Source organism: Eretmochelys imbricata, chromosome 14, assembly GCF_965152235.1.
Source record: "Eretmochelys imbricata isolate rEreImb1 chromosome 14, rEreImb1.hap1, whole genome shotgun sequence".
In the NCBI taxonomy this organism is placed as follows: domain Eukaryota; kingdom Metazoa; phylum Chordata; order Testudines; family Cheloniidae; genus Eretmochelys; species Eretmochelys imbricata.
In genome coordinates this window covers 7,984,793-7,998,150 of record NC_135585.1, presented here as the reverse complement: position 1 = coordinate 7,998,150, position 13,358 = coordinate 7,984,793, and the positions used below count along the sequence as shown (strand labels likewise).

At 39.9% G+C, this 13,358-nt stretch overlaps 1 protein-coding gene across 4 annotated transcripts in view; it reads left to right on the top strand.

Moving 5' to 3' along the window:
- The window catches only part of HELZ (helicase with zinc finger), a 151,929-nt gene that overhangs the window by 121,401 nt on the left and 17,170 nt on the right, over nucleotides 1-13,358 (top strand). For all 4 annotated transcript variants that reach the window (XM_077832976.1, XM_077832975.1, XM_077832978.1 and 1 more), the window contains 5 exons: nucleotides 719-926; nucleotides 5,360-5,436; nucleotides 6,637-7,204; nucleotides 7,676-7,913; nucleotides 8,226-8,739. In XM_077832976.1, the coding sequence (XP_077689102.1) occupies nucleotides 719-926; nucleotides 5,360-5,436; nucleotides 6,637-7,204; nucleotides 7,676-7,913; nucleotides 8,226-8,739 (1,605 nt within the window). The remainder of the gene's footprint in view (nucleotides 1-718; nucleotides 927-5,359; nucleotides 5,437-6,636; nucleotides 7,205-7,675; nucleotides 7,914-8,225; nucleotides 8,740-13,358) is intronic.

Genomic DNA, 13,358 nt, shown 5'->3' with positions numbered 1-13,358 from the left:
TTTCACCACAGCGGTTTCCTGCTGAATGTGCCCCCACTAGGCATTTCGGAAGGGGCGTGTGACCCTTCTTGACGTGCCCCCCCTGCGCGTCGCCTTTTAAAATATGTCCCATAACATAGATTTTTAGGTCCCAGTTCTTCAGCTTGTAACGTGTGAGTGGACTGCTTGCTGAGCCCACCAGAGCCCCACTGACTACTGGGGCATTTAGTGGAGAGCGTGACCTGCCTGGTCATGGTATTTAGTTCATAGGCTACTCTGTCCATCTTTCCACTAATATATATAACCTGTTCTTGAATATCTGCAGTAATGGTGCATTGACCCACCTTCTTTATTTAATAAGTTTCATCTGCTTTTATTGCTGTTGGGAGAAGGGAAGATCCCTGCCTTCTTGTTTCAGTGGCTTTTCAAGTCTTATCTCCTGTCAGATGCACTTCCATGATCTCCCTCCTCCCCCCAATGTAGCCTTCATTGTTTATCTCACTCTTCTTCAAAAATCTTCTTCTCTGTGACCGTTGCTACTATGCCTGAATTTTTGCTCTTTACCTGAACTTGTTGCTCATATTTCCTGTCACTCACATGTACTTTATCAGCTCATCATCACCACTAATATGGAGAAGTGCTTCCTGATGATGCCATAGTAATTGTAATTGACACTGTGCCTTTCCTTAAATGTACATTCATTTATTGCAACTATTTTTTTTTTTTTTATATTACATAGGTACCGTGGACAGGGTATCAGGGTAGGTTTGCAGTTGACCCTCGAATCATTACACACCAAGCAGCTATGGCGTATAATATGAACCTGTTACAGGCGCATGGGCGCGGGTCTCCTATACCTTATGGCCTGGGACATCATTCACCAGTTAGTATAGGGCAGCAGCAACTTCAACATCAAGAAAAGGAGCAACATGAACAAAATCGAAATGGTGAGTTGTATGTTTCTTCAAATCCCCCCGCAGGCGACTTCTTGTTTGGTGACCATATCTGCAGTTCAGACAAAATATTGTGAGAAACCCGTCATTTTTAAGGTGAATTTGAATGTTCCTGACAGATGCTGAATTTGACAGCAATGGAAACTTGTTCCTCTGTTTACACACAGAAATGGTGCTCACATGGCAGGGTTCTCCATGCTATCCCCAACTTGTGAACACCAATCTTATTCTTCAGGGGGCTGACAGGGTAGTTCATTTCCCACGCCCCACTCAGAACCTGTTCTCTTTCCTGAGATTCCCCACGGAGTTGGTGTGTTTTGGGATGTGGATATGAAGAAATAGACACAAAGTTAGAATAATTTGTAAAACATTAGCAAATATATTAAGCAGAAATGATTATTCGTGATGTTGCCTAGCCAGGAAAATAGCTGGTGTTTGGAAATTCTATCTCTATCGTAGGCTTTATTGTGCTATGAATTGTGTGTCTGTAAAGGGAGGCTGTGCAAGGTTGTAGACCGTACTGTAGGCTGGTGGTAGTGGAGGATTCATTTCCTTGAGTATGATTTTAGCATTGGACATAACCCTACTGGAGTATCCTGAAAACCCAGGGATCCTGGTTATTGATATGTCATTTATGATTTTTTTCTAATATAGATGGGAAACCATTTATATTCCAATATGTAGGAAAATACATTGCAAAACCTGAAATGATTTAGGGCTTAGAATAAAATAGTCTCCATGCTAGGAATTGAACAGTGAATGTGGAATAAAGTCAAATGCCATTGTGGTCCTATTTGAGATTTGGCTACCGCTTAAATTTCTCCTTGAACTGTGATTATGATCAGAAAAATAACTGCGTAAAAATGCCACCTTCATACTCAAGAGATCTTCTCCTGATGGATATTCTGAGTCATATTTGCTTGCTATAGTGACAAAAAATAGTTTACTCTTTTATCCCTCTACAGCAATGGGAGGGTTAGCTGGAGTGTTTTGTCATTCATATTACCAACAGAATTGCGAAGTAAATTTGTATTGTGGAATCTTTACCGAGGCAGAGAGAAGGCAGCTTGACTTCAGATCTCAGGTACAGTTGCAGGATAGGCAGTTAGGGGGAAAAAAATTTAATCTACAGAGGTATGAATCTTGCTCCCCTTGCTCAAATGAGTAGGTCCATTGCCTTCTCTGAGACTGCACAAACAAATAAGAGAAGGAGGATTTGGCCCACACTGTGAAAATCTGACTAGGCATCACTGAGAGACAATGAAAAGGGAATTCTGTGATTCTATTTGCTTAAAATCCAGTTTCAGAGCAGAAGTGCACCTTAGTGCTGAAGGCTTGTATTACAATTAAAAGATGCTCTGAATTCATTTATGCTATTAGGATGGATTCTTTCATTCGAGCTATGTATTGCAAAATCCTTCATCATTAAATTTTTGAAAACTTGAAGGCTGAGGTAGAAATCTGAGACACTTTCTGTAGTATCAGTATACGAAACATGTAAGTTGTCACAGTAGCACACCAGAAGACATTATTATTCCTTTTCAAAGAATTGCATAGATAATTGGACTCTAAATAGTTCACTGAAATAATCACATGAAGGGGGTTTCACTGAAGCTCATTAAAACAGGGATAATACAGAGAGAAATCCAACATGCCATCCTTGGTGTTATTCTCCCACAGTATTCTAGGTTTCAGAGAAGAGGAAAATCCTGAGAAACTGATTTTGGCCATGGCAGTTCAATAACTTGAATTTCAGTAAGCTAACTAGTGAAAAGGGTTCTCAGAGGACAAATCAACCTTGTGAAATGCACTAAAATAAACTTCTTTTCTTCTGTTGATCACCCAAAAATCTGATCATTAGGGGTTGATTGTGCAAGTGCTGAGCACATTCCCTTTCTATTAATTGAAATAGGTGTTGAAGTCTCTTAGCACTTAGAAGGATTGCTGATTTAGCCCCTCATTCTGTGGCAGCAAGAGTCTTTTCTGCTGACCAGTGTGAACCAAACCCTCTTTCTGTTAAGTTTGGAGGTGCCCTTGATATATGTGCTGGGAAGTAAGATCGTAAGGTAAGTTGCATGAGAAGGCCACATTCTGCCCTTGGTTAACTCCTCTCTACATATGAAGTAATTCCGACAGAATGTGTCCCTGTATCAGCATATGGAGGAGCGAGGCATGTGGCTCGAGTGAGTTATCTCATTTTTGAGTGGATACTGTCTAATTATGACAATAATAGCCAACTAGAAAGTTGCCCTGCTAAGGTTTGCAGGGTCCTGACTTCTACTAGAAGACACTTATACTGGACTTGGATTTTTCATACCTACGTAATACTGGAAATACTCATAATACTCTTTTCTTCCTGGCATTAAGAATTAGGAGCAAGAAAGAAATATTTGTCTAATCTTTTGAAGCTAAGTTTTTGTAGCTATTTGTGCTTTAAAATCTTTTTCTTTAAAAATTTCCAGAGCTCCTTTTATTAGCGAGTATATGGAGCTATTATTTTTCTCACTGCGTATCTTTTTGCTAGGCGGTTCCTTGAATTGTTAGCTAACATAGTTTTATTATCCACTGGGTTTACTTTGCCTTTCTCTAGTATGTTCTTGTGTAGCTATTCTGAACCTAGATTTCTCTGAGTTACCCAAGAGAGCTGAGATTTTTTGTGATTAACTGAATCTATTTAGTGACAAAAGGGAATCAAACAACCAACAAAAAGTACCGTTTGCATTTGAAACAATACATAATGCTACATTTTTCAAGACTAAAGGTCGCTGATCAGACTATTACCATTACCATGTCCAGCATGTCTTAAAGATTGTTTCACAGAACAAGAATCCTGCCACAGAAGAACAATGTGCCACAGAAAAAAGAATTATGTCATTAGCAAAACTCAAACATCAGCAGTTCAGTGAAGTGTACATTGTTGGGAGAATTGAAATGACTGTTTCAGGAACACAAATGTTATTGTATGTAAATGCCTATGACATATTTCCTGTCCCATCTTGTAAGTGTTCTTTTCTCATGAGATCCTAAAAGTTTTCTTGATTTGCTCGTATAAATGCTGTTTTAAACCAGTATCTTTTAAAACTGAATATACACTTTACATATCTCCTCACTTTTGTGTAAAGTGTAAGTGCATACATGAAAAATATGCTTTAGATTGATTGAGCCTGCCTTCATGCAACTGTTACTTTATAGAAATTAGAAGGGGAAGCAGTTTTACTAAAAAAATAAATAAAAAAAAATGCTTTCAGAGATGCATTAATTCTTTTGGTTGTTGAGATTTGTGGTTTCCTTGCCATGTACTTTGATATGTGTCCGATGAAGTGAGCTGTAGCTCACGAAAGCTTATGCTCAAATTGGTTAGTCTCTAAGGTGCCAGAAGTACTCCATTTCTGATCTGTCCACTTCAAGGAGTTACGTTTCAAAGATAACCCTCAGCTGAAAAAGAATATTGTGTTCTTGTGTGTAAACTACATGTTTAAGAAATTTTTTGGATCATAATGTCTAGTACAATAAGTGTCTATTATATTTCTATTTGTCCAAATACATAAGCCATATCTGGAAAATATACTTACCTAATCAGTTGCAAGATTTCTAATATTATTGCACCTCCTCATATGTTGCAAAGTTTAGGATCAATAGGCCAGTGTAAGAGTATTATGGCAGCCTTCACTGAAAAATTGATCTTTATCTTAACTGAACCTAAAAAGGTTAAGTTTAACTTGGGGTTCAGATTTTTTATCAATAGGGTTCTGATATCTTTAACATCACTTCCCTGGCATCTCACAGAACTCCAGTGATGGATGAGTTTTAGTTAGTTGCTTAAAAGTTAAAACCAGAGAGGTGCTAAGTAAGGTGTTTTTGCCTTTACAAACAGAATAGTCCGTGTTTGTTTGGATCAAAGGTTACTGCGCTACCAAAAAGAACAAGGAGGACTTGTGGCACCTTAGAGACTAACAAATTTATTTGGGCATAAGCTGTGTGCCCAAATGAATTTGTTAGTCTCTAAGGTGCCACAAGTACTCGTTCTTTTTGCTGATACAGACTAACATGGCTACCACTCTGAAACCTGAGCTACCAAAGTTCAGGGAGGGGAGTGGTTCGGATAAAAGTTCCTGTGTTAGGTCCATTTCTATTTCTCTTGCACAAACCAGTGATTACTTTCTCCTGCAATAGCTCCAGTAGCCCAGCCATTGAACTGGAAGAGGTACTTTGTAATGATTCAAATACAAAACTTAAAACATACAGTGTAAGGGGAAGGCCATATTTAGGAGGAAACATTGTGTTAAGTTTCTGCCCCCTGACATAAATGCTATACTTATAGTTCTAAGTCTGCCCATGTCTAAGGAAAATAAACAAACATGTTGAAAATATTCCTTCATTCTTTACATACCTAGAAACTAATGCATAAATATCATAAATATTTTTAGGTAAAACTGAAAACAGTGCTGGACCTGAAATTAATAAAATTCGGACACCTGAGAAAAAACCTGTGGAGTCCAAACAGGTGTGTTTTGAGTTGTTTTTCCCCCATAATTTTCCTTCCCTTTTTGGTACTATGTATCTCACTCTAAGGATTCTATATTTCTTCCCCTCCTGCTCAACAGGCCCCCTCCCCATCAGTCACCACAGTTCTATCCCGGGGCAATGAATGGGATTTCCTTCAGAACCCATCAGTGTTGATCGGCACTAGTTGTTGTTGAGTGACGATAGGTCCCTCTTCTCGTCACCCAAGGGCAAGAGAAAATGTAAAAGATTTGAATCTGATTTTTTTTGAAGTGCTTTCTCATGCTACTTGTCCTTCCACACAATATTAATCCCGTTGTTTACAATTTGTATTTCACTGATGACTAGCATAAATAACTTTTTTTAAATGTACTGATTTGTAAATTTTAAGTCTACACATAGGAATAGCACTGAGTATTATTGATTTTTAAATGTTTAGAAATTATTGTACCTTTTGATATAAAACTCCTATAAATGTAAATAGTTCTGTTAGGAGTGAAGATTCAGAAATCTTCAGTAATTTTCTGGGAGAGTAAGAGGATAGTTTAATGTAGACTACAATTTCAGTTTTAGAAATAAAGGTGTGAGTCATATAATGGAGTGTTCTGAAGTGAAATGTCGAAAACCGGCAAATAATGACTTTTTTCATTAAATATTTGGTGTCTGTATCCTACAAATAAAAGCAAAAGGCTCAGCGTTTGACAGTTGCCTATAATTAGCTAAATTAGATATGATCATAAGGAAGCAGCTGGTAATTCATCTCTGCAATAACAGTAGCTACAGAAAGAAATTCGATGATGGAAATGTCTGAGTGTAGTGTTTAAATATAGAAGAATAAGAAGCAAATATGGAGTGCACTTCTTAGTTTGCACCTAGTGAAATAGCCATGAAGGAATTAGTTTTCTCTCTAATGGGGAGAAATTTCAGATTAATAAAATACCACAAGTAGAGTAAAGGAGCTTAAATAAGATGAAGCCAGCCAGAACCGTTGGCAGAATATTCCTTCAGTTTGATAAGTAAAGAGAAGAATATGTCTTAAGCTGTTCAGTACCTTCTTTCTCTTCCTTATTCTTCCCACATTCCTGAGGTTTTGTATGCCTGAGTCAGTGTTAGATTAATTTGTTTAGTGTAATACAGTCATAGCTTACAGGGATTTTGTTTTTTTAAGTAACTTTGAAATGTTTTCTATCCTTTGTTCTAGGTTGACGTAGAAGGAAATTCCCAAAATAGAAGCCCAGAGTCACGTTCCAGCGTTGGTTATCCTAATTCTAAATTTCATCGCAAAGATAATCTCAACCCTAGGCAGCTGAATCTACATCTCACCCCTCCCCATACACAGTATGCAGTCCCCAGTCGCCACTACCAGCACCTGTCCCAGATCCCCAGGCAGCCATACCCTGTACAACAGCAGCAAAATCTTTTAAGTCAGCAACAAAATCATTTGCCTGAACAGCAAAACCAAATACCACCCCAGCAGAGCCAGATAGTCCAGCAGCATAATCATGTAAATCAGCAGCCTCCACAACCTTCACAACTTTCCCCCGCTTACCAGATGGGCCCCAGCCAGTCTTTTTTTAATAACCCAATTCCCCACCGACCACATTCTCCTGCAGTAGATGCTGTGATTTCAGAACATCATCCCCCACCCATGTTGCAAGAAGTCAGTAACCCCCTGAGACCTATTGCACAGCACAACCCAATGCTGCCATCTCACTTGAACAACTTCATTGAAGAGAATCCTGCAGGAATGCCCATAGGGGAGACATTAGGTAGGTACCACTGCTCTTCTCCACTGATGAGAGTGCAAATGTAGCTACCCTAAAGTGAAAATGAAGAAAGTATTTACTTGTCAGGGATATGGCTGTATGACTTCAAAATTGTGAATTGGTTATTGTTGGGCTAGTTTCAGTAAGTAAAGTGATCAGGAATAATTTTCTCCTTAGCGTGTATTTTAATATGTAGTGTTTCATTATGAGTTTCATATATACATAGTCCTTCTGGGAGATTTAAATAACCAGGTTATGCTCTGTGATACTTTTGGAGTGGTTGGTATACAGCAGGCACTTTATTAATAAACACATTTTTGGTGCTGGCAAATTTGGCGATTTCATTGTGTACCTTCTTATCACTACTGTTTTTACATGTAATATAACACATGGTAGAATCCTCCTTTCTGGCACCAAATGCTTTGAAAAAGGGAGGTTGGGTAAATTTTTATATTTTTTGTAAATGTTTTACAGATCGTATGCATGGAAATGTAGCTTTGGAAACATTAAGGCAGCAGCAGCAAGCAAGGTTACAGCAATGGAATGAGCATAATGCCTATCTCAGTCAGGGCAATATTCCATATCCACACCATCACCATCCTCACCTACAACATCTTCCCCAGCAACCAATTGGATTGCACCAACAGCCAGTTAGGGCAAACTGGAAACTTGCGAGTAATACAGAAGACGAAACAGAGGCAACATATTCAAGGTATTTGTTGTTTGAATTCTCAAAGTACTGTATTTAAAAACAGAACATAGCCCACCTTCACTATAATACCATGCGTAGGTGCCAGGCACTATGAGTCCTATAAAGAGCACTTGTTGTTATGATGTTCAATGTCAGCAATAGGCCTAGATACGTTACATTATTATTAATAGGCCCTTCTCGTTGGAATAGAAAGGCCAGAAATTTTCAAGCCTTCAGAAGGATATTGGTCACTGAGTTTTGTATGTCAATCCAGCTTTAGCAATGCACTTTTTGCATTTCTCCATCTTAATAACATTTATTCTGTGAATACAGGTTCCAGGACTTGCTCAGAGAACTGTCACACCGCGATCAAAGTGAAAGCAGGGACCTAGCTGAAATGCCACCTCCCCAGTCCAGACTGTTGCAATACAGACAAGTTCAGCCCAGAAGCCCACCAGCGCTCCCTTCTCCTTCATGCAACTCAAACCACAGCGGCCACTTTCCCAACTTCACTGAAAACAACAGAGACATTGAAATAGCCAACAACCCAGCATTTCAGCAGCATTTGCCCCAAATATACAATCCCCCGTTCTCACTGCCATCTGAACACATAACCCCACCTCCTTTGAAGTACCTGCAACCTGATGGATCATGGACCTATGCTAACCTACAGCAGAATCACCTAATGGGGCAGGGCTTTCATTATGGTATACCTCCGTTGCCCCATAGATCACAACAGAACCCTTTTATACAAATACAGAATCATCAGCATGCAGTTGGTCAGGAGCCATTTCATCCGCTCACATCTCGAGCAGTATCTGCTTCTTCGCTCCACAGCTTAGAAGAGGTATGGGGATTTTAATATATATCTCCACATACATATGATATGTGTCTAATAATAGTGAATTGCAAGCATGTTGTAGATTAAAAATTCATGTCTTGAATGCCTGTGAAAAAGGACAGTTTTGCAGCCACTTTCCTCCCCTCATACACACACTGGTAGTTCAGGCTCTGCACTCAGCCCTTTGCTTTGCTGGCAGGGAGTTACAGGCTTTTGGAAATTAAGATTTGAGCCCTCATCCGACTTAGCTTATACCACTGGGAGTTTTTCCTTGCTCTGCAATGAGAGCAGAATAGATTCCTTATTCCATGTAGCTGAATAAAGCACTAAAAGTGAATTCTACTGTATTGTACCCCTTTTTGCAGATTCAAAGAAGTTAAATGTCGTGCTCAGAGCCACAAATAGAATCATAGTAACGTCAGGTCTACACTTAAAATGCTGCACGGGAGAGAGCTTCTCCCCTCGGCTTAGTTAATCTACTTGTATGAGAGGTGGTAGCTGTGTTGGCGGGAGAAGCTCTCCCACCAACACAGTGCTCTCTACACCAGCACTTAGGTTGGTATAACTGTGTCGTTCCTGGGTGTGGATTATTCACACCCTTGAGCGATGTAGTTATACCGAAGTCATTTTGTAGTGTAGGCCAGGGCAGAAAGTCATGATTAGAGTCAGAAATTCCTGACTGGCTTCCCATTCCATTAGACCACACCTGTCTGTATGAAATCTACTCTTTTGTTGCCAAGATTCAACACAATTATTAATTATTTTTGTGGGGCACAAGAGCAATGTTTTCTTTCCTTTGATGGCTCTGCAGTAGCAATAAACTAATAAATAGTCCTTACAGAGCTGTGCTGACAACACTGGTTGCTTATGTACAAGCAAAGCAATATTTAACTAGTACAAATTAATTTTAGTCCTTTGAAAACATGGTGTTGAGGGAGGGGAAGGGATTACTCTTTGCCAAATGCAGGAAAAAATGTTTAAAGAACAAATCTTTCCTCTAAAGCTTGTAATCGGGCTCCTTCAGATAAAGGCCAGGGCAGAGTTCTATAAAGAAAACAAAATGCTAGATGTATTTTTAACACAGATTCCTGCTGCAAGGTCAAGTTTCACAGGGAGATCTGAATACTAACAGTCATTCGAAAGCTAGTTTAGTTCACTCATTCAGCTTGACCGCTGTTTTTCTGTGCATAAAACCTAAAATAGAGTTGTTCTAAATCGTAAAAGAAAATATCTAGTTAGTGTTTGAGCTTTCATCAACTGAGAAACTATAAGAAACATCTGAGCTGCTCTGCTAATCACTAGGCTTTGACAGTTTATTGATTTTACTTCAAGTCCACAATGTTGCAGCTGGAAAAGCTGATTGTTCTCAAATTAGAGAAGATGAGCCTCCACTAACATAGTATTTAATACTTGGTTTTCTCTTTCTTTATATAAATATACAAACTTAAAGCCATATGTTCATTATTTGTGATGATGAGGAGTTAAACAGAGTGGACAGTACATATACTGATGAAGTTGTGTTTTAAAGTTAATTTTTACGTTTGGATACAGATTGGTAAATCAGAAAGTATAAATGACCTTGTTAAATGGTGCTGTGGTTAATTTATATGCCATATAAGCGTTTGACAATACAGGTCTGCAGAAATTTAAGTTAAAACTAATCTTCTGAAATATGTAATCCTAGGAGCATACACTAATTATTAGATGTCTTTAACTGAAGGTTCTTAGTCACATTTATTTTAACAGATTAAAACTAGAGATCACAGAGTTTGCAGAATAAAAGGTATTTTGAAAAAGTCAATTTCACATTTACAAGCTTTAAGTGCAAAGTATTTGAAAGAGTTTTGGATGACTTTGTGTCATGTGTTGCAGTTTCACGCAACCAGATACACCACAAACGCAATCCACCAATATGTTAGGCACATGCTATCCTCTTACAAAGGATTGCAGTGCACATGTAGGCTGATGTCTTTTTCAAAATATCTTGTCCTGCACACTTGGCTATATCTGCAGTTTTAATCTGTTAAATGCCTCAATTCAGCAAAAGACTTAAGCATGTGCTTAACTTTAAGCATGTGAGTAGTTCTGTTGAAGTCAAAGAGGTTACTCACTTATTTAAAGTTAAGCATGTTCTGAAATGCTTTGTTGATCTGGGACTAAAATAACCATAAATATGACTAAGAGCCTTTGTATGCGGTGTGGGTTTTTAATGTTAGAAAAAGCTGTTGCTATTCTCTTTAATTGATGCAGCTTTGCATTATAAAACAAACTAAAGACAGGCATGTTGTAGCTTTCTATTTCTTCTGTGTTATCTATCTAATCTGGCTAATCCAGACTATTTCCTAGATCTGTATTTATAAAGTGCTATTCATTGCATTGTCTAGGCACTTTATCCAAAAATGTTTTTGAGTGCAGTGTGACAGTTCTTGGGGTATCCAGGGCCGTGATTCACCTAGCTATCCCCTGCCTCCAGTGGGGGAGTCTTGATTCTGGTAACTGGGTGTTAAAGCCCTCACACCCATCAGCCTGTCAGCCACTCAAGCACTTTCCTCTGCAATTTGCCAGCCCTGTCTTTGTCTCACAGTTTAACAAGAGGTGCATCCATTCCTCTGTGATATCCAGCCCTTGACACTGGTTGCTCACAGAAATTCAGATCCTCTGTCTGCCCCCAAAAGGCAATGTGTACCAGTTTACCAGTTTTACTTTAAATCACTGCTACAGTATAACACACAGAACTTGTGATCACTTTAAACAAAACAAAGTAAAGTTTATTTAAGATAGAATAGAACAATGGTCACCAACCAGCAGATCACAATCAACTGTTCGATCCTGGAGCCTCTGACAGTTGATCACGATCTCCTGTCGCTAAAAGTCCGGTGGTGCAGCAGGGCTAAGACAGGCTCCTTGCCACTCCTGGAAGCAGCCAACACACCTCTGCGGCCCCTGGAGGGGGTCGGGGTCTCCGTGCGCTGCTCCTGCCTGCAAGCACCACCCCCACAGTTCCCTTTGTTCAGGAACAGGGAACTGTGGCCAATGGGAGCTGCGGGGATGCTTCTGGGAGTGCCACCGACCGAGGTAAGTGCCACCCGGCAGGAGCCCGCACTCCAATCCCCAGCCCTGAGCCCCCTCCGGAGCCAGCACGCATACCCCCTCCTGCATCACAACATTCTGCCCCAGCCTGGAGCCCCCTCCTGCACCCAAACTCCCTCCAAGAGCCCTCACCCCCTCCTGCACCCCAACACTCTCCCAGCCCAGAACCCCCTCCTGTACCCTCGGGGAAGGGGCAGGGTAGATCCTGGGTTGCACTTAAATTCAAAAAGTGATCTTGTGCGTAAAAAGGTTGGAGACCACTGGAATAAAGATTCCACTTAAAGCAAGAGAGTGTGGTGGAAATAAATGGTTACGATAGAAAACAATATCCTATAACACGAACTTGGGTCTACACTTATTAATAGTGACCTTTCCTAGCTCAGAAAGTAGGTTGTCCTCCCAAAGCTCAGTGAGTTGCTGAGCTGGCTGGCTTCACAGGAGCCAGGATTCGACGTTTCTGCTCCCCAAGATGTCTCTTTAGTGAAAGGATACAGAGGGCCTTTCCCCAGCCTGTCTTATACTGCAATAGGCTTTTGTCTTTATTCATAGGCAGGCTTATCTGTCTGTTGTAATGTTCCTTTTTTACTTTGAAGTGATTTCAATTGTTTGCAGTTGTCATATGGTTTTCCATTGAAAGTCTTGGGGCTTGTCTACATTGGCACTTTACAGCACTGCAACTTTCTCGCTCAGGGGTGTGAAAAAATACCCTTCTGAGCACAGCAAGTTTCAGCACTGTAAAGAGCCAGTATAGACAGTGCACCAGCACTGGGAGCCGCGCTCCCAGCGCTGGTAGCTATGCCCCTCATGGAGGTGGGTTTTTTAGAGCCGTGACTACACAAGCCACGTTAAGCTTTGCCAGTGTAGACTTGCCCTTGGGATGGAGCAAGGCTAGACAATTGCGCCTTGCATTATTACATCACCGGCTAATGAGGGTGGGGTAGTAACTCCCTCCTGCCTTAATGGATCATCATCGAGACACATCACCCCCATGGTGACTAACTTTCACTCCAAGTCCATAAAGCATACTTTCAGTATAAATACATTATTCCTTAAACATTAGCTATACATACATCTCACAATGATTGTGAATCTTGACAAGTTATGAGATTTGTACTTACGTTCCATGTTTCTTTTTATAGATAAATATCCTGTAGGACATGTGTTTGATGTAGTGAGTTTGTCAGGCCTGAGGTGACAGTTGTTTGCAAAGAACAGGGGATCCTTTGCCAGGGAGTCTCAGTATCACATGAAGTTATTAAGCCCAAATTTGAAGATATTATAAAAGGAAACTTCAGTAATCCTCTATGGTTCTGCACTCCCAGGTTCATAGAGCTTTGATCACTTCCTAATTGTTTATCAAAAAATGTGAAACTCTCCAAAAATGGTATATCCCTGCATGAATCATTGTAAATCACTCTACTGAGAGTAATTGAACATTATTGAGTCTCTTCAAGATTTGTTGTAAGCGCTTCTGAAGAGACTGAGGGCAGCTGTATTTATGTACTGGAGTTCAAGACATACCAAACTTACACCGT